This window comes from Poecile atricapillus, chromosome 21 (genome assembly GCF_030490865.1).
Source record: "Poecile atricapillus isolate bPoeAtr1 chromosome 21, bPoeAtr1.hap1, whole genome shotgun sequence".
NCBI classification, from domain to species: Eukaryota; Metazoa; Chordata; class Aves; order Passeriformes; family Paridae; genus Poecile; species Poecile atricapillus.
This window is the reverse complement of record NC_081269.1, coordinates 3,409,370-3,430,774: the sequence shown is the minus strand read 5'-3', so window position 1 is coordinate 3,430,774 and position 21,405 is coordinate 3,409,370. Positions and strand designations below refer to the sequence as shown.

General features: G+C 43.2%; 1 protein-coding gene across 1 annotated transcript in view; it reads left to right on the top strand.

Annotated features, from left to right (window-relative positions):
* The window catches only part of MED13 (mediator complex subunit 13), a 54,449-nt gene that overhangs the window by 24,402 nt on the left and 8,642 nt on the right, over positions 1–21,405 (top strand). Inside the window, exons 4-22 of the mRNA XM_058854241.1 lie at positions 341–486; positions 1,478–1,675; positions 2,524–2,718; positions 3,534–3,696; positions 4,009–4,119; positions 6,106–6,789; positions 9,312–9,528; positions 10,359–10,443; positions 10,790–10,911; positions 12,074–12,164; positions 12,343–12,557; positions 12,968–13,164; positions 14,341–15,257; positions 16,648–16,815; positions 17,874–18,097; positions 18,638–18,827; positions 19,314–19,779; positions 20,415–20,634; positions 21,205–21,396. Coding sequence (XP_058710224.1) covers positions 341–486; positions 1,478–1,675; positions 2,524–2,718; positions 3,534–3,696; positions 4,009–4,119; positions 6,106–6,789; positions 9,312–9,528; positions 10,359–10,443; positions 10,790–10,911; positions 12,074–12,164; positions 12,343–12,557; positions 12,968–13,164; positions 14,341–15,257; positions 16,648–16,815; positions 17,874–18,097; positions 18,638–18,827; positions 19,314–19,779; positions 20,415–20,634; positions 21,205–21,396 — 4,801 coding nt within the window. The remainder of the gene's footprint in view (positions 1–340; positions 487–1,477; positions 1,676–2,523; positions 2,719–3,533; positions 3,697–4,008; positions 4,120–6,105; positions 6,790–9,311; positions 9,529–10,358; positions 10,444–10,789; positions 10,912–12,073; positions 12,165–12,342; positions 12,558–12,967; positions 13,165–14,340; positions 15,258–16,647; positions 16,816–17,873; positions 18,098–18,637; positions 18,828–19,313; positions 19,780–20,414; positions 20,635–21,204; positions 21,397–21,405) is intronic.

The window sequence follows — 21,405 nt, the reverse complement described above, 5'->3', positions numbered from 1 at the left end:
GAGGTATTTCTAGAGATTTTAAATAAATGCATAAGTATAAAAATATTAAATTACAGGTTTTTGTCTTGTTAAAAATGATACAAGTTTTAAATTTCCTCAAGACAGCAAAATATAAAGTGTCAGAAGAAGACATTGAAAACTTAGTGCCTGTTGTTTTTCAACTGATTTTCTTTGTAAAGGGAATATATATTTAGCATTTTATTGCTGTTTGCATAGAAGGGTGTTTTGGTTGGTTCCATTAATGAGTATATTGTCAGGGAATGCCTTCAAACTACAGAAAAAGAGACCAACTTACTGAAATTCTGTACTTCAGACTTATTTTCTGTTGTTGCCTTTGCAGTGAGCACTTGTCCTGCTCGTTCACCTTCTTCCTGCATGGGGACAGCAACGTGTGCACCAGCGTGGAGATCAGCCAGCACCAGCCCGTGTACCTGCTCAGTGAGGAGCACCTCACCCTGGCCCAGCAGTCCAACAGCCCCTTCCAAGGTGGGATTGCTGCCTGTGGCACCTGCACTCATCCTCTGGCTGCTCCCTGAGGGCGTGGGGCAGGCTGGCAGTGGGGGCAGAGCGGGTCCTGCTGTCCCCAGCTGTGCCCTGTCCTCACACAGTCAGGTGCTGTGTCCTGGCCCTTCTGCAGGTGGAGCGTTTGCATATTCATCTCTTGGCATGTAATTGAGTCATTTGTCCTCATGACACCGTTTCCAAGTGCTGTCCTATTGGTGATTTAAATATTTTGCTGTTTCAACCTTATAACCCCCACATACCTTCACCAACCCTCTATCAGAAATCCATTTCTGGCTCGGTGTATTTAACCTGTTCACAACCCCTCCCCTTTTCACTTGGCTCTTCCTTGCCTGTAAATCCCTGTGGTTCCCCCAGCAGATGCAGGTTGTGCTCTGGAAGACAGAGGAGTGCTGGGGCCTGAGTCTGGTCAGTGGGGCTGTGTGATCCCTCCCTGCAGAAATCACCTCTCCTGCATGGCCACACACCTTTAGTAATGCTCAGTGCCCAAACTTGCTTTTTTCCCTGAATGCAACTTAACAGTAGCTGTGCTTCCCCACTATGGACAAGACTAAACATGAAACAGATGATTCCCTATGTATTCCCTGTAGTTGTAACACCTGAATGAAAGGATGAGGAAACACCTAAACTCTGCCAGGATTTGGAAGTGTTTCTTTATCCCACCTGTACCTGAGACTCTGTGCAAGCCAAGATGAAAACTTGCCCATTGCTTGTTTGAATGGATTAATTGGTAGTAGTTGTTGTGGTTCCTCAATTCTTACAGCACCTATAAATTTAACCATGTGAACCTATTGCCAAAAACTCAGGTAATATAAATCATTATTGGGCTGCATTTTTACTTACCCATGGTAAGTTGTTTATTTGGTGTGGCTGAAATAAGAGTGCTGCTGTTGCAGAGGGGAAGAGGGAATTTGGGGTTGATATAATCTCCAATGGATTTTTATTTTTGTTCTAGTTATCCTGAGCCCCTTTGGGTTGAATGGCACACTCACAGGGCAGTCCTTCAAGCTTTCTGATTCATCCACAAAAAAGCTGATTGGGGAGTGGAAGCAATTCTACCCTGTCACATCCAACTTGAAGGAGGGATCTGAGGAAAAACAAGAAGAAATGGATTGGGAGGATGATTCTTTAGCTGCTGTTGAAGTCCTTGTTGGTGAGCCTGATTACCTTTAATTACTGAAATAAGCTAGATAATTAAACCTGCAAAATTCTGAATGCAGAAGTGACCCCATTTGATTCCTTTGCACCGGTGGTTGTTGGGTTTTGTTTCCCTGTTTGCTGCTCAGGACTATCTATGATGAGTTGCTGCTCAAAGTGAATTTTGCAGACCCATTAGTAGGAGGTCTTTTTCTTATGTGCAAGATTTAAAAAAAACCAAAAAAAATTAAAAGAGTAAAAAAAAACCCTGGATGCTCACTGTTGATGTGTGAGCTGCATAGAAATCAGGTTGTGCTGTTTCAGAGCCCGTGCAAATTCAAACAGAGCAGACTCATCTTTTAGGGATGTCTTCAAAACTACAGTCCTGGAGAACTGATGTACTCAGGCACTGCCTTTATCTGCTGTTTTTCCAAAATCCCAGCCCCTGGATGCAGTGGTTTGTTCTGCTGTGGGCTGGTGACCTCTGTTTTGCCAGCAAATGTGATCCCTTCTCTGTGAGGAGCCTGTAGTGCAGTGATGGCTGGAGACCCTCGTGCTGCTGGGGATGTTGGCAGTGTTACATGATACTAAAAAGGATTTTTGCAGCCTTTATAAAACAAAATGACAGAGGCAGGTAGCAGCATGTGGGTGTCTCTGCCTGTGTATTCAAAGCCCTTTCAATTCATTCACCCAAATTTTCTGTTTAAAGCAAATCAAGTAAAGGTGGAGGAGACAACAGAGGCTTTTTGTCCAAGAAGATGCTTCAGTAGGTAAAAAAGGGTCTGTCAGCTTAGGAGTGACTGCTGAAATGATGCATTTGATGGTTTTGAGTGTAACTAACTGAGCAATGCCCTCTCTTGGCAGCTGGTGTGAGGATGGTGTACCCGGCGTGCTTCGTGCTGGTCCCTCAGACAGACATCCCTGCTCCCAGCTCCGTGGGGGCTCCCCACTGCTCCACTGCCTGCCTGGGGGTCCACCAAGTGCCTGCTTCCACCAGAGACCCTGCCATGTCCTCTGTCACCCTGACTCCCCCCACGTCCCCGGAGGAAGTTCAGACAGGTGGGAAGGAATTGAATTCTGATGAGACAATTGTTTCCGTGGCTTCTCCTTCAAACACAGCAGTGTTTGTAGGGGATTCAGGTGCTCTGTGTGCAGCTGGCTTGGTAGGAAAAATCACATTTCTTTAGACCTGAGTTTGTTGTAGTAAAATCAGTGTCACCAGTCATGGGCAAAATGAACTCAAACTCTTCTGTTAGCTGCTGTTGTACTTGGTCTTGTTACCTGTACTTTAGATTGCTCTGGAAAAGATTTTGGGGTTTTTTCCCCTCATGCATGCCTGTGTTCTGACACAGGTCCATAACCCCCATTGTGCCCATGGTCATTAGTGAAAGGTGATGTTTTCTCCCAGTCCAGGAAGATTGGCTGTAGTTAAGTTTCCTGTGTGCCCTCTGCCCTGGGTGTGAGCAGTGGTTATAGGGAGCTTAGGTCACAGCAGGTGAGACTCACTGATTAATTCAGGTGACTTACATAAATTTTTTTGTGCAGAAGAGGCTTTGGTTTTTCCTTCCATGATCTCCTGTTACTCAACTTAGCCCTTTTTTTAAATCATAATGTTTGCTTTGCTCAAGTTGTTTTCTATTTCAGGTCACTCTCATCAAAGATAAAGAATATCCAGCTCACTTAGAACATAAACATATATGGTGCTTTTTTAAATCTCCTATAATAATCTGCTACTATTCCTGATTTTTCTGTATCTTTTTGTTTCCTAACACTGAGTCAAGAAGATGCTTTTCTTTTTATGGTGATTGAATTGGCGTGAGAGACCCTGCATTGTCTCACTGCCTGAATGTGTTTCCTCTGGTGCTGCTTTTCAGTTGATGCTCAGTCTGCCCAGAAATGGGTGAAGTTTTCCTCGGTTTCGGACGGATTTATCTCGGACAGTACCAGCCATCACGGTGGCAAGATCCCCAGAAAACTGGCCAACCAAGTGGTGGACAGAGTCTGGCAAGAGTGCAACATGAACAGGGCACAGAACAAGTATGTACTCATTCTCTGAAGCCAAAAATACCAATATTTTGTGTGTTCCTTGTAGCAATTAGTTCTCTTAAAGGTGCTGTGACTGCTGGTGGAATGTGCTTTACTCTTCTAATAAACCATTTCTAAAGAAGTTCATTTTTCTCCTAACTATTTAGGAATGATTTACTTAGTCCTCAGTTTAATATGTCAGGAAAAGGCTATTTATCCTTTCTTTGCTGAATCCCTTGTCACCAAACTGCTCTTGAGCTTTGCCAGAAGATAAGAGAAGAACATATGTTGCTCCCGAATAACTCTCCTGGTATTGAATCCTAGGAGGAAGTATTCTGCTACATCAAATGGCTTGTGTGAGGAGGAGACAGCTGACAAGGTGGCATCCTGGGATTTTGTTGAAGCCACGCAGAGGACAAATTGCAATTGTTCAAGGTACAGCACTTGGCAGAGGCGCAGCCCGGTGATGTTCGCGGGGCTGAAGTGCTCAGGAGAGGCTCCTGATCGCTCCTGCAGGAGTAATTAAGCAGTAGCTGCTTGGAGGAAAGCTGGAACAAAATTTGTATCTCCTCTCCTAAATGTCATTGGAGGTCTTGAAATTCTGCCCAAGAAGTTAATGCAGAGGTTGGAGTTGAGTTGAATTGGCTGAGGGGGCCTGCTGGCAGTGCAGGGACAATTCCTGAGTCCTGGGCTGGAATTCTGTATGGATATGGGCAGTAACAGCTCATGAGCAGCTTTCTCAGGGAATGGGAGGGGAATGCTATTTATTTAAGATTAAAGCACCTCTTCTAGAGGGCTGTGGCTTTAGCCTTGAAGGGAGAAAGCTGTTAATCATGAGCTTGGTGAATAGGAATAAAAGCTCCAAACCTGCTGTCTGGGAAGGGTGGCATTCCAGGGGTGGCTGTGTGGAAAACTGCTCCTCTGGGAGTGGATGCCAGTGTGTGTTTTTCATATTAGCTGGGGAAAAAAGGGATTGAAACAAAGGGCAAAATGTCTGTGATTAAATATCTATATCTATATGTATTTATAAGACAGCCTTTTTGAGGCTGCAATGCCACAGACTGTTAATACAGGTATTAAAAATAAATGGAAACATTAATTTCATTGAATTCTCAATTTCTGTACTTATGGCAGAATATTAATCTTTAGGTGACTGAAGTGTTACAATAGGTTTAAACACTTTCTCTGATTTAAATGTTACACTGATTACCTTGCTGTGAATATTGGTATCTTAGGAAAAAATTACTGTCTGGAGGATGTAGCATTTTGAGAGAATTTTTTTAACTCCCTTATTGAAATGGTTGGTTAAAGTTCTGTGGAAATACTTGTGTCCTGAGAAGAGCTGGGATGTGGAGGAGGATTAAAGGTTCTTTTCAAGGAGAATGTAGCTATGATAGCACTAGTTAAGAGCAAACCAATCAATTAACTATGTGAGGTGTGTATTAGAAATATGTAATGGCCTAAAGAGAAATTGCAAAGACCTAAACCCCCTTATTATTCCATGTGTTTTGAATTCTAAGCGGAGAAAAACATGTGGATGTGTGTGAGAGTTTAAAGTAAAAATAGATTTTGATACCTCTTACCTTTTATCCCTACCTAATCCTGTTTTTTCAATACAAGTGCTTCTTAACTTTGCTAATGGAAGAGTGGCAAAGAACTCCCAGGCACTGAGGATGTACGTGCACTTCAATGGCTTAATCATAAACATTTCATTCTACACTTCAGTATTTCATGTGCCTCATTCTGTCAGATGATCCTGAAAGTTGGCATCTTGAACTTGCAGATGAAATGTTTAAGCTCAAGTGCATTTACACAGAACAGACCCAACTGTATTAATGCAGTTGAGACACTGCATTTTTCTTTTTTCCCACACTTGCTAAATTTGTAAGTAAGCAGCTACAAAAGCCTTGTAATAGCTTGGAAATAGCTATTGTAGGAGTGAGCTTGGCTTCTTGGTTCTTGATGTTAATTTTCCAGTCCTTAACCCAGTGAGGCTTGGGCAGCTCTCTTGGCTGGTGTCAGTGTTTGAATTCCAGAAGCCATTCACTAATTCTTACGTTGTTCTACTGATTCATCAGTGCTGGCACGAGTTAAAAGTGATGAGGTATTCATGTGACAATCTATTTCTGCTAAAGCAGTTATAAAATACTGTCTTAATTCTGAGGATTCTTTGTGTGTTTGGCTCATAGGACAGATGTAACGATTTTAAAAATGGTGTTCTAAAATGGTACAGTGCTGCTCAAGTCACTCAAATTCTGGTCAGAAAGAAGAGGCAGGTTCACTTCGTAATGGTTTCAGTTTCAGACGTCTCTCATGGGCTGTTTAATGGCCTAGAAGCAGGTTCTTATCTAGTGAAAAAGAACACCATAGACATATTTGAAAGATTAATGTGGAGTCTTTTCCCCTGTATTAATTCTGCAGGCACAAAAATCTCAAACCAAGAAATTCAGGTCAACAGGGGCAGGCCCCACCTGTGGGCCCCCAGCAGCCGGCGGCTCCGAAGCACAAGACAAATGAGAAGCAAGACAAAGGGGATAAGCCACAGAAACGCCCTTTGACTCCTTTTCATCATCGTGTATCTATCAGTGATGATGTTGCCATGGAGGCAGATTCAGCGAGTCAGAGGCTTGTGATGACTGCACCAGACAGCCAAGTGAGGTTTGCCAATATCCGAACTGCGGACGGAGCGAAGCCCCCGCAGCTGCACGGGGCCGAGCTGGCAAACTCGCCGCAGCCGCCGCCGCTCAGCCCCCACCCCTGCGACGGCGCCGACGAGGGGGTGCCCAAAGCTCCCTCCACGCCCCAGAGTCAACATTTCTACCAGATGCCAACGCCAGACCCCTTGGTCCCCACAAAAGCAATGGAAGACAGGCTCGATGGCCTGTCCCAGCCTTTCCCAGCCGCGTTCCCCGAGGTTATAGAGCCCACCATGTACGTCGGCACTGCCGTCAATTTGGAGGAGGACGAAGCTGACGCGACTTGGAAGTATTATAAAGTTCCAAAGAAAAAGGATGTGGAGTTCTTACCACCCCAGCTTCCAAATGATAAGTTGAGAGAGGATCCAGTAATACCTGCTGGACAGGAAAATGTAACATCAGTTACAGAGTAAGTGGTACTTGATCCTGGAGTAACAACACGTGAAGTGAGGGAACGGGAAGGCCAAAGGCAGGAGTTTCTCAGTATAAGGAGCGGTAATGCTGAGGGTGTGAACACAACTCTAGGTACAAGAAGTTAGTCCTTGTGAAATGGGAGTACAGAGCACAGTCAGATCTGTAGCAAGACTTTCCAGCTTTTTCTCATTTCAGCTCTGATTTAGCTGACAGCAATGATATTCATTTTTATACTATAAAATTAATCTGCAGACAAATGATGCCTATTTCAGACTTAAGTCCCTTCCTTCCCCGCCCTCCCCCCCAAAAAAAGGAAGAATTTTTTCACTTTGCTTTCTTCATTATTTGAAGAAAATATGGGTGGTCTCAGCTGCAGAGATCCTGTTAAAGTTTCTTCTCCTATTTCTGCTCTTGTCTTCACTTAAAAGAGCTGATATTACAAGCCCCAGCTTGTAAAACATTCTGCTCTGCTGCTTGTTTCCATTGGGATAAAGGAGTTGGTTACTTTGGATACTGTTTTAAGTTTTAATAAATTCTGGAGCTTAGAGCCACCAGAGGAAATAAAACTGGTGGTTTCAGTGGTAAAATTTAGGTTTGAGCTCTGTCTTACTGCAGTATGAGCCAAGATGAATTTGCTTTACCAGTTAGAGGGAAAACAAACTCCCCAGGAAGGATCACCACCACCAAATCCCCAAACCATAAGAACAAAATCCCTGAAGCGGACCCCCCTGGCCCCGTGGGCTGTGTCCCTGTGCTGTTGGAGTGAGCAGGGAATTGTTCCTGTCATCCCTGTTTCACAGCACTTCCCTGTGAGGACACGCTGCCAGAAAAGGATGGCACTGGGAATCAACAGGTGCTGACAGGGCTGTTAATAGCAGGGAGAGCTTAACAGGATTGGGACGTGCATGAAGAGGTGACAAACTTGAGCTCAGGGCTGTGATCGAGGAATTAAGGGCTGCACCCAGAGCTGCCTCTGTCCATGCACTTCTATTGATTATTTTTGCTCCAAATTTTCTTATTCCTGTTCAGGTGAAAGGAGACTCTTACTGTGATCACTATCAAATTATTGAGAGCTTTGGGTTTTATTTTAGGAGCTGGGGTGCTGAATTTGGGGTGGAAGAGCAGCGACTCCCAAGACAGAAGCTTGGAGTTGGTTTTTGTCCTGTTGCTGGCAGTGGGAAGCCACTGGTGGCAGCACTGGAATGGCTGTGTAGGAAAGCTGGGAGAAGGAGTAAATGTGGTGTAGCTGTTGCTCTGCTCACACACAGTTTTAGGTGTTCTTTGTGGTCACTGTTTAAGAGACTTTCAACGTTGCATTTATAGGATGTTTCAGTACTTTTTTTTCCTCTGCCTTGAATTCACTTCAGCCAATTAGATAAGGAGAGATGTTTCCTTTTTTCTCTTCAAGACATGGTCTTTCCAAGTTTGTTTTGACAATTTACAAAAAAACCCTAGGATATCTGGCTGTTAACTTCTCTTCCTCTGTGCTGGTCAAAAATACATCAGAGGTGTTTAATTTAATTCCCCAGTCCTAGATAGTAGTCTCCATCTCTTTTTTTGCCTTTTTATTTTTCCTGATGACAATTTTTGCAGGATTTAGAACACTGGTTTATTGAGCATGGAAGAGCAGCATGGATGGATTTGCCATTGTTGTTGGCTGTGAGATATTTTTTGGGACAGTTTGTGTCTAGGGAGTGTCTTTGACAAAGTCAAACTGTTTCTGTAGTTGAGAGGAATGTGCAGGAACTTCTCACCTTGCTTGGGGGGAGCACCTTCCTCACCTGGTGCCTTTTGTATGCTGGGATACAGAAAATAAAGCTGGTTCAGGGGCACATCTACAGCTCATAATCAGAACAGTTTTTTCCTTGCCAATATTTTTCTTCTCCTGATGCAATATTAGATTTGTGAAACCAGTACTCCTGTGAGAAAACCCTAATTTCCGTGTACTTACCAGCTCCAGTTTTGGCTCAGAATGTTAACAAAAGAAAAATGCTGATAAAGGCAAATGTGGTTTGATTTTTCTCATTAGTAAATTAGGTACTGGTGTGCTGCAAGCTTCATTTGTATTGATCTGAGTGATATAAATGCCTCCTGAACACAGTGGCATTTGTGTGCTTTACTTGTGATTATTGCTTGGGCTTTTTTTTGGGAATGCAGTGAGTAATTCTTTAGCCTGGTGAGTTTCTTTCAGTGGATGTAGAGAGTTGAATCCATTTGTGCCTTATAATAAATGACAGCCATGACCTGGGATAAATTACTAATCTTTATGTGAATTGACAGTGCTTGAGGAGAGAGGGGCAGGATGAATCACAGAGCTGGATCTGATGTGTGGAAGGTGGAGATATTAAATGAGTAATGATTTAATCTTCATCCCTAAAAGTTTTCTGGAGCTGGGGTGTGAAGGAAAAAAGTGGAGAGATGAGGTTGTTCTTGTAAAGGCTGTGTGATAGCAGAAATAATTCCCCATGATAAATGCTAAATAAATGATCTTGTGATTTTTATTTTTCTTCTGTTCAGATTAATGGTGCAATGTAGGAAACCCTTGAAGGTTTCAGATGAACTGGTGCAACAGTATCAGAGTAAAAACCAATATTTAACAGCTGTAGCAACGGAAGCTGACCAGGAACCTGAAATCGATCCTTATGCCTTTGTGGATGGAGATGTGGAATTCCTATTTCCTGACAGTAAAAAGGACAGGCAGAACATTGAGAGGGAAGTGGGGAAGAAACACAAGGTGAGTAAAGGAGTGAGGCTACAAATCAGTGATGAGATTAAAACAAATTGCTTTAGGCACCAGATAGAATTTAAATCCTCTTCATGTATTTAGAAGCAAATTAAAAAACAAATTATATTCTAGCAGAAATGATCAATGAAATTAAGCAGCATGTCTCTAACACCACCTAATTTTTTTTTTTGACACACTGGTGGTGCCACTGCATCAGGGTTTATGAGGAAAAAGCTGCTGGATCAGTCTGGCTCAGTGGCTTCCCTGTGGAAATAGGTGCTGGCAGGTGCCTGGGGAGAGAGGAGGAACAAGGCCAGTGCTTTGTTCACGAGTGGAAAGGTCTGGGGGTAGGTGAGGTGAGCCCTGACTCGTTCCCTGGCCAGTGAATTGCAGTTTTTAATCTTGTTTTTGTGCTTTAGTGCAGCTACGTGAGTCTTGTACTGAAAGCAAAAGGGCACCTACAGAAAAGGAGAAAATATAACTGCACTGGGGGCTTGTCTATGAAATAAATTTGCTTATTAGAATTGGTTATGTGTGAATACATTCCATTTAGGAACAGGTACAGTTAATGTGTAGCATCTGATAGCAAGGGTTTTTCCTTAAGGTGTTGTAGCAGGAATCTACAACTTGCTTTGTAAATTTATCCCCAAGACAAACCCTGTGTTGGCAGCCCAAGCTCTGCTCCCCCTGAGGCAGCAGCAGTCCCCAGGCTGCCCCTGCTGAGCTCACAGGGTAATGAGAACCTGATTCTTCTCCAGGGACAGAATTCCCACAAGTTCACCAAATACCTCCCACCCCACCCATTAATTTAAGTAAATTTTACTCTTCTTTTTTAATAGGCTGAGGATGGGACATCCAGTGTAACAGTTCTGTCCCATGAAGGAGAAGATGCAATGTCTCTGTTTAGTCCTTCTGTCAAACAAGGTAAAGAGGCTTTTTTTTTTTCCTCTCTATCTTAATTGTGTTATATTAATGGTGTCTTGTATAGTCAATAGGTTCTAATAGGCTGCTAAGTTTTGTGTTTTATGGTTTGTATTTCCCTTCAGTCTGCTTGGAATATTTTTTTGTTGCACCTTGCAAACAAATGTTAGCTATAAAATCCAAGTGCTCTAAAATGGAAGGGCCCTTGCCTCTGTGTAAGATGGATGAGTGGAACCAGGACTATCTGACCCCCTTGGTTTCCTTTCCCCCCAGCTGTGGAAAGAGCTCTTTAATGAAGTTTTTAATGAAGATGCAGTGGCAGTGTTGTGATGTTGGTCTCTCTCCACAGATGCCCAACGCTTGGCTGCCCACGCCCGCACTGCCTCGACCAGCCTGTTCCACGAGACAGACCTGGTGGTGTCCTACACTGACCTGGACAATCTCTTCAATTCTGATGAAGATGAACTCACAGTAAGTGATGTGCAAAAAGTCCTGGCAGGTGCCAGCCAAAAACCAGCAAGGAACAAGCCTTGTCTTCCTGTGGTTTGGGGTTTGATTTTTTTTCCCCCCCATGCGTGTGTAGGAGAGGTTCCAAAACATTCACACGAACAAGAGCTGTGGCCCCTCAATGGCAAACGGACTGTTCTGGTTGACTCATGCAGGCAGATTTTTGATGCAAACAACCTCTTGCTCTTACTTCCTTACAATCCCCACAGTGTGTGCTGCCTGAACATACCTTTAGTTTGAGTTGTACACATTCAGCAGGTGTGTTCTTTCCCTGTGGTCCGGGCTCTAGTTAACTGCTTCATCAAGGTAATATTGAAACAAAACAGCAGCTTCTGAAAGAGAAAGGGCACTTAAACCCTGGAAATTCTGCCAAATACACTGCTTCTCTGCAGCAGCTATTATCTTAGAACAGTTTCTCTTGCAGTCTCTGATGGCTCTGAATCCATTATCTTTCTAGTTTCTATTTCAATACTGTTTGTAATCAGTTGTCTTTCCTGAACTGTACTTTGCTCCATGCTTAATCCTAAATCCCCTTACCCAGACAAAATGCCCATCAACTTTAGTGGGAGCTGGAGCTGAGTAAGGGCTGAAGGATCTTAACAGCCCTCAGAGGTCATCAGCGTATGTAATGAAGTGTGTTTGCTCTTAAACATGAACACTTACAGTCTATAGACATCTGAACTGTTGAAAGATGGTAAAATATCTTATTCTTTTACTTTTGACTGTTTTTCTTTCCTGTATTTCTTGTTGCAGGATTTGTGTTTGTCTTTTCTGTTCCTGTGGTAACACCAGTGATGTTAATGTGGCTCTGGGGGTGTTATGGTTTGTTCTGGTAGTCTGTGGGCAGCCCTCATTTAGCTTCTTTTACTGTCTGCTAACAGGCTGAGGGTTGTTTTGTAACTGCTTTTTCTCTTCAATAACATTGTGACCTGTTGGGAGGAGTTCTCTGGGTTCCAAGAATTAAGAACCAAGTATAAGCCCAACCTTAGGCTTCTGAGCTACTTTAAGTTTTCTAAATATTTTACAATGTCTCAGCTTTGTATGTGCAGGTGAGATTTCCTGTTAGCAGGAAACATGATCATGTGTTTATATCTGAAGTGATTTTATGACAATATTTCTTTCTTAGCCTGGATCTAAACGAACAGTGAATGGCACTGATGACAAATCCAACTGCAAAGAGGCAAAAACAGGAAATCTAGACCCACTGTCATGCATAAGTAAGATTTATTTGTGTTTTCTTTTTGCCTAAAAAGAATACTAGCTCTAAATATTTGACTCTAATATGTTATGGCAATTTGGAAATGTATCCTTCATTTGCCTTTGTGAAATTTTGAGACTCAGGAAACACTTCAGAAAGTTTTCATGCTCTAAAGTCTGCTTCTGATCTGAAATTAGGCACTGCAGATCTCCATAAAATGTATCCAACTCCCCCTTCACTGGAACAACATATTATGGGGTTTTCTCCCATGAACATGAACAATAAGGAGTATGGCAGCATGGACACTACACTTGGAGGAACAGTGCTGGAAGGGAATAGCTCTGCTGTGGGAGCTCAGTTCAGAATTGAAGTAGATGAGGGTTTCTGCAGCCCCAAACCTGCTGAAATCAAGGTAGGTAGTGCTGAATCAGTCCTTGTGATGATTATTGATCAGTTTATTACTTAAATCTGAATCAGAATGGGGGAGATTAAGTACAGTTTATAACTTGTCCTGCATTATTTTGGGGGAGGTAATACACTTCGTAGTAAATATGTAGTGTTTTACCATCTAAACTTGAGAGAGTAATACTTGAGTAGCCATTAGAGAGCTGCAGAAATGCTTTTCAGTCATTGCAGTCCACTGAGGTTTGTTTTGGTGTATTGTGAATATTGTATGTACACATCTCAGCTTTCTCTTGCATCTGTGTGAGGATTTTAGGTTAAAGAGCTGCGGCTTGAACTCCATCCTGTTTTTTGGAAAAGCATTTAATTGCTGCAGTGATCTTATTTGCACACTAATGCTTTCCCATGTCTGACTTCCAGGATTATTCTTACGTTTATAAGCCTGAGAACTGTCAAGCTTTAGTGGGATGTTCCATGTTTGCACCACTGAAGACTCTTCCCAGCCAGTGTCTTCCTCCCATCAAACTGCCCGAGGAATGCATTTACCGCCAGAGCTGGACTGTGGGAAAGCTGGATCTGCTTCCTCCAGGCCCTGCCATGCCTTTCATCAAAGATGGGTACGACCCTGGGGGGTTCAGCTTTGTGAGGTGTTCACTTTGCCACCCCTAAATATTTATTTTGTCAATCAGTAGTGGGAACATTTGTTTATACTCTGTTTATACAACTGACAAGAGCCTTTAAAAACATCCTTCTGGCTAAACCTACTGCAGGAGACTCTTCTCAAAGAGCTTCTTAACTGTACATACATTTTATTTGTTGTCTCCTTTAAAGGTTTCTTGGGGAAGCTTAATGGTGCAAGTCCAGGTTTAATAAGTAATGAAGATGGTAACAATCAAGATAAATGTAAACTTGGGACTTTGCTTTTGTGGTGATGTACTTGGTGCTGGAAGGGCTTAGTAGGTGGTGCTGCTGTTTCTTAAATTACTTTCTTAAGTAGCAGTAAACTCAGCTGTGCTGGGAGTAGGAAAACATCTCCTGTGCCATGTGACTGGGCCTGGTCACAGCAGAGCTGCAGGGGACATTTCTGTACCCTGCATTTGATAGGGGTGCTCTTGCTGCCAGCTCTTCTTGAGGAAAAGATTTCTTTCTTTTTCTCTTGCACATTAGCAGCTGGTATAAATGGATTGGGTAACAAGAAAGTGTTATGTATTTCTTGATAAAATTATATGAATGTTAAATCTTGGATTAAATACTGATGTTGCTTCTGTTACTCATTAGCAATATGTTTCCAGGTCTCATTAGCCTTACAAGTCTTTGTAGCCACTCAGGTGCTTAGGGAAGAAAATGTTAAACCTTTCCAGGTGATACTTTCCTCCTGGATTCAGCTGAATCTGCTGTCAATAGACCTCTGGTCTATTTTCTTAGTGTGTGTTAACACAACATGTAAATAAAACATGAATGAAAAAGGTGTCCTTTAGACTCCATACAAGCACAGAATTTATAATTTATTCTGACCACACTTGTTTCCTGGGAGCTTTGTGCAAAGGAAAAGAGAAAAGGAGGCAGGGAGAGATTCTTTAATGGTGCTGTCAGTGGGAATCCTGCAAAGTCATTTAGAACAAATGCTCTTGAAGTTCCTTAGGGAATGAAAATCTTGCTGTGGATTATGAAAGACTAGCTTAAAAAAAGCAAATATTAATTAGGAAGGTCCTTCTTTAGAAAACTGAGTCTTAAACTTCAAACCCAGTATGTTGTGTACTTAAAGCCTTTCCTTCTCTTGTGGCTGCTGTCAGTGATGGGAGCACCATGGATCAGGAGTACGGCCCTGCCTACACCCCCCAGACCCACACTCCGTTTGGGATGCCCCCGAGCAGTGCCCCTCCCAGCAACAGCGGGGCTGGAATCCTCCCTTCTCCTTCCACCCCTCGCTTCCCAACTCCCAGAACACCAAGGACTCCCCGAACGCCCCGTGGAGCTGGCGGGCCCGCGAGCGCCCAGGGCTCAGTGAAATACGAGAACTCGGATTTGTACTCCCCAGCTTCCACACCCTCCACGTGTCGGCCGCTGAACTCGGTGGAGCCCGCGACGGTGCCTTCCATCCCCGAGGCACACAGCCTGTATGTGAATCTCATCCTCTCTGAGTCTGTCATGAATCTCTTCAAAGACTGCAACTTCGACAGCTGCTGCATTTGTGTTTGCAATATGAACATCAAAGGTGCTGACGTTGGAGTTTACATTCCTGATCCAACACAAGAGGCCCAGTATAGGTGTACCTGTGGTTTCAGTGCTGTTATGAATAGAAAATTTGGCAACAGTTCCGGGCTGTTTCTCGAAGACGAGTTGGATATTCTGGGGCGAAACACGGAGTGTGGCAAGGAAGCAGAAAAACGCTTTGAAGCTCTCAGAGCTACTTCCATTGAACACGGCAGTGGAGGGCTGAAAGAACCCGAGAAACTGCCCGATGACTTGATACTGTTGCTGCAGGATCAGTGCACCAACCTGTTCTCACCCTTTGGAGCAGCAGACCAAGACTCCATGGCCAAAGTTGGTGCTGTCAGCAGCCTGGTACGTGTAGAAGAAAGGGATTGTTGCAATGACTGCTACTTAGCCTTGGAACATGGACGGCAGTTCATGGACAATATGTCAGGAGGGAAAGTTGATGAAGCACTTGTGAAAACTACTTGCTTGCACCACTGGTCAAAAAGAAATGGTAAATATTGAAAACAGCTTATTTTCCACTTGTCTGCTTGTTTGGGTTTTTGTTTTTGATGGGTCTTTTTTTGTGGTTTTCCTTTGTGGATTTTGAATGCTTTTTTTGCCACCTGAGTGCTCGTACAGACTTCTGGTTGATGGTGTTCAGAATAACCAGCCCTTCTATGTCTTGTGCTGATCACCAAGCAGAGTAAGGCCTTGGCTGCCCCCAGTTGTAAATTCCCAATATATATATGAAGTGTAACTTGAGACCACTGTCTGTGTCCACAACACTTCACTGGGTTTATCCTTTAAAGAGCTTTTGGTGAGTGGCTCTACAGAGGCTCTGGAATGATTGATGCCTGTAGGAAATGCAGGGGGTTTGAGTGGTAACCAAACTGTCAAGGCTACAAGGCAGAATTAAACAACAGCTCTGATTCAGTTGGCTTCCCCCCTTCTTTAAGGAGGAGAGAGGGGGCAGTAGGTTAATGGCACATGTGGCAAAAAAAGCATTATTGTAGCCTTCACTGTATGTTGGGTCTGCCAATTCAGAAATCCTTGGATTTTTCCTTCGAGGGCCTGAGTAATGATGCAGTGTCTCTTGGAATACCCTTCATTGTGTGTATTTGCTTACTTCTCTCTAATAGAATTTTCAAGTGGCAACTCTTAACAGAGTTAGGGTGAAAGATAAAGTTAGGAATAACAGGTAGCTGCAGTTCATAGTTGTAAGTGAAGATGAGGAGGAATCCTAGGAGAACATAGGCTTGCTGGGGGATTAACTTGGAAAGCCCAGACTGTAAATAAATTGATGTTTTTAGTCACACAGGAGAAGACTCTGTGTTACTGTGACTCTGGTGTTTGGGATAAAAAGATGTAAATATATTTTAAAAGAGAAGACTTGGAAATTGTAGCCATGCCAAATTTTGTGTCAGATTTCATTCTAAAGCCCTGTACCTGAAATGGCCCAGTGGTGGCTCTGGATGAAATGGGCTGAGTCTGCTCGAGGCTTCCCTCACTTCACTGAAATGAGCACTGGGTGGCAGCCTGCAAATCTGCTTTTGTTGGGGGGGACAATCTGGGAGTTTCAGGCTTCTACGACTTGTTTGGAGCTTTTTGGATTGTTTTTGTTTGTTTTGTTTTTATTTTGGGGTGCTTCCTCTTAGTTTAACTCATAAGAAATTTTCCCCTTTCAGTGAGAAAAATTCTAGAGGAAAGACCAAAATGAAGGAAAAAAAATCCATCTGTATATTTTGTCAGGGGAAGAGGGAGAGCTCTAAATCCGTGTATGCTCAACTTTATCTATCCCAGCCTCTGGGTGGCCTGCAGGTGTTTTTTAGAAGAGAGTGTTTACAATGGAGGTGCTTTGGGATCGTGGCTGTCGTGCCCTGACCACATTTGTGTCCCTGCAGTGGTGGATGTGAGCATGCAGTGTTCCCAGGACATCCTCCGCATGCTGCTCTCGCTCCAGCCCGTGCTGCAGGACGCCATCCAGAAGAAGCGAACGGTCCGGTCCTGGGGTGTGCAGGGACCCCTCACGTGGCAGCAGTTCCACAAAATGGCTGGGAGAGGCTCCTACGGTAACAGTTCCATGCAATCCTGCTTCATGGAATCTCCTTCCTCTGCTCCATCCACCCCAGCTTGGTGGCTGGTGATGCTCAGCCTATTGGGATGCTGAACAGCACTTGACCTTTCTTTAAACTAACGAGAGCTTATTAGACAGAGGAGAATTCTTCTCTTTAGAAAAACAGAAAATATTTATATTCCTTAGAACAGGCAATGAATTAAAGATGTGCATTTAAAATTTACAGCTTCAGTTGCACTGTTTGTATACACCTGACACTTCACCCAGTGAGGGACTGAAATTGTAAAGATGGGTTTAGTGTTAAAAACAGAGCAACTGCTCAGGATTTTATACTCAAAATTTTTCTATTCACCCCATTTGAATTACTCTAAAGGTAGGGAGTTAAAAATACCTGCTTTTGAAATTCTTGAGACAGTGTGTTTTATTGCTCAGTACTGTCAGAATTGTGTTCAAGATCTAGGGTTACTCAGTGTCTCTGATAAATGTTTGGAGTGGCCAACATGTGATGCATTCACAGATAGAAGGTGAATTTTGTGCACTCACGATTTAATGACTTCATTAGCATATGAGATTGATTTACCACTGTGTTACAAGAGTGACCTTTCACCACCAGATCTTTTGTAGCTGTATTTAGAACGTGGCAATTATACATTTACAGTACATGTAAATGCATGCTCTTAAGTTTGTTTCCTTCTCTGGCCCTTTACCCATCTGCTTGGAATATTTACATTTTTTTCCCTGTCTTTGGCTCTGTGGGAAAAGGCTTCCTGGACAGGGCAGATCTGTTCTCGATTGCCCGTGTACTGATGGAAATATAAAACACTGTGGAACTTTTTCCTGAGGCCCTGAGATATTTCAAATAAAAACAATCAGCTGATGGGTGTTTTTCAGAGGGTTGGCTCCTACACTTTGGATCTGTAAAATGAGAACTATTCCATTGATAGCCAGTGCCCCTTCCTGTGAGATGCTGGGAACACCAGAGGCTGTTCTATTCATGTTTCCTTGAAGTTAATTTTAAGCTTTCTGCTTAAAAAACATGCCTTGCTTTTCCAGGAACTGATGAGTCCCCAGAACCACTGCCAATCCCAACATTTTTGTTGGGATACGATTACGATTTCCTGGTGCTGTCTCCATTTGCATTGCCCTACTGGGAGAGGCTGATGCTGGAACCTTACGGATCTCAGCGAGACGTCGCTTACGTTGTGGTGTGCCCGGAGAACGAGGCTCTGCTCAACGGAGCCAAAAGCTTCTTTAGGGATCTGACTGCAATATACGAGGTACAGGATTTGTGGCAGTTTGCAGTGAAATGGATTTGGGAAAGGCTGTTTCTAATACGTGCTCATAAGGACTTATCAGGCTTGTCGGAGCTGATAGCGACGCCTGCTCAGAATGCTATCTGGGAAAGCTGCTCGGAGGGATTTTAGGAATGGGCACTTGGAAGATAAGGGCTGTTGGTGCTGCTTCCCCGTTCCTTTCAGTATTCATCGTTCTCATCCGATAAACGCCACCCGGTGGCAGCGCTCTGCATTGCCACCTTAATTGTGTTCCCTCCATTTAATTCATTAATTACACGCTTGTGTTGCTTCGATTGAATGAAGATTAGAGTAGATTCTTATCAACCTGGTTTTCTTGCATTTAGGAAAACGCTGACAATAACCCATAAAATCACTATTCAGCATTTCCTACTGGTGGAATTCTAGAGTTAAAATGTTACTTTGGAATATTGTAAATAAACTGAGAGTTCTCTACCTTACTAGGGTATATCCTTTGTGTGATATTTAACAGCTTTTAAGGCTTTTTTTTTACCTTCTTTGCAGTCCTGCAGGCTTGGTCAGCACAGACCTATCTGTAAGTTACTGCCTGATGGGATCATGAGGGTTGGACCTACAGCCTCCAAGAAGCTCTCGGAGAAGTTGGTCACGGAATGGTTCTCACAGACAGCCAATGCCAACAACGATGCGTTCTCCAAGCTCAAACTCTACGCTCAAGTTTGCAGATACGAGCTGGGTATGACCTTTTTTTAATGTTCCTTATTTCATACAGTTGTCACTTACTGCTTTGCAATAGGGAAGAAGAAATCGTGGCTTATTGTTTTATTGATTGGGGCAGTTTTCTGGTTTTAAACTGGATTTGAATGTGTGCTAAAAAGGCCTCTTACCACCCAGCAGTGCCTTTAGGGGATAGCAGCATGTCTGCCTGACAGGGACTTCGGTTGTCTTCTTGTGTTGGTGACTTGGATTGTGAAGCAGTGATTTCAAGCAATTCAACACATCTGGAAAAAAGTTATATTAAAAACAGATTTCTTGATACTTTTGAAAGGCTTTTATGAAAATACTAGAATTTGAAAATTTAATACAGGTATTTTAATTTGAGAGCTAAAATGTGTGCTCAAGGTTTACTCTGTTTTGTTACAACTGTTGACTTCCATAAGTGACACAAGCATCAAAACAGCTGCAATATAAAATTTATGCTTCTTTTTTCCTCTTGTTTTAGGTCCTTATCTTGCTTCTCAGCCTTTGGACAATTCTCTGCTTTCCCAAACAAACCTGGTCCCTCCCTCCAGCCAGGCAGCCTCTGCTCTGCCCCCAGTGACAGCCCCTGCTGCCAATCCCAACACTCCGTCATCGGCTCCTGCAGCTCCCACCAGCAGCACCATCACAGTGACCTCCAGCAGTGCCATGTCCTCTGTAGCCACTACAGCCAACTCCACCCTGACCACCACTGCCCCATCCTCCTCCTCTGCCAGCCTGGGCAGTGGCATTCCAACGAGCAAGCCTTCCTCATTCCCACCTTTCAGCAATATGAACAATACCACTCCTGCCTCCCTGCCCGCCCAGGCTGCGCCAGTCCCGAATGGGCAAACTGGGGGGCAGCAGCAACAGCCAACACTGCAAACAGCAGGGATGTCTGGAGACACGGCTGCAGCACCTGCACAGCCCCATCCAGAGGTTTCTGAAAGGTAGGGAACTGCAGTCACACCTTCAGATGAAAAATCAGCTCAACTAACATGAACTTATGAATGTGCTTTCACCCCTTCAGTGAAAATCCTGTATTTATTTTCACCAAGCTGCTTTTAAGGGAGAATGAGAGTTAAATTGTGGTGGAGCTGAACCTTTTGGTTCCAGTTGTAGCTGCAGTTCTAATTACATCTCAGTTTCTGCTCCGGTACAAAAATAAACTTCCTTTTTTTTTTTTTTCCCTTCTCTCTAAAGAGAGAAAATTCACCAAACTACTCACTTCAGTATTTTAAAGGGCTGGGGAAGGAGGGGGAGATAGCTAATTGGCACCATCTTAGAGTTCTATTTTCTGTAATCAAAGTTAGAGTGGTGAAGACAGCTCTTACTGTAGATATTCTTGTTCCCCAGTTAAGCAATAGTTGAGCTGCTGTAATAAAAAAGGCTAAAGGAAGGAAAAGAGATTTAGAGTTACTGATAAATTCTTATACAAAAATGACACAAAAAGACTGTTTCTTACACAGTTGACTCAAAGATCTGTCAGATTAATAACTGACCTAGTTTTGATCTAGTTTTGATGTTAAACCAAATCTTTATAAAAGTCAGCTGTTCGTAACTGGTTCCAAAATTTCATTTCCAGCACTATGGATCGTGATAAAGTTGGAGTCCCCACAGATGGAGATTCACATGCTATCACCTATCCACCTGCAATTGTAGTTTACATAATTGATCCTTTCACATACGAAAAAAAGGATGAGAACAGTAGCTCATCCAGTTTGTGGACACTTGGACTTCTGCGCTGCTTCCTAGAGATGGTTCAGGTTCTTCCTCCCAACATCAAGAACATCATTTCTGTGCAGGTGAGCCAACAGAAACAAACAGTGTTCTTGGCTTTGGCTGTGTTTTGGGGGCAGTAATATCCTCAAGGTGGGAGTTTCATTTCCTTCATAAACATTACTTACAGTTCTCCAGCTGTTAAATCATTAGGTTAAAGCTTCTAGAGCAGTTTGGGTACTATTAACCAAACCTGAATCCTGTTGTACATTCCAAACTCATCAGTTTTATCTCAGAGGAAATGTAGTGCCCACTACAGTGACGAGTGAAGTATGGGAAAGCTGCTGGTCCTGTACTGGAATCTGCCTGACCCTGCTGGCCTGTAGGCAGAGCTCAGTCCAGCAGCAGCTGCAGGACCAGTTAACAGAGGGCAGATTTTGGAGGAATCATTAAGATTCTCTTCTAAACAATTATTTTTTCCTCTGAAGAAAATTTCAGTGAGAATAATTTCTTGAAATTCCACAGGCTTTAGAAGTGGAAGAAATTTGACTGCAATGTAAAATTCAAAAAGCAATGTACCGAATACTGTGTCAGAAGCCATTTAATCTATCGATAAAACAATGATTTATTTTTTTTTCTCCTCTTTTCTGTTCTAGATTGTCCCATGTCAGTACCTGCTCCAGCCTGTGAAACACGAGGACAGGCAGATTTACACTCAGCATTTAAAATCTTTGGCATTTTCAGCTTTCACTCAGTGTCGGAGACCTCTCCCAACTTCCACCAACGTGAAAACCTTAACTGGCTTTGGCCCAGGTTTAGCCATGGAAACTGCTCTTAGGAGTCCTGATGTGAGTATT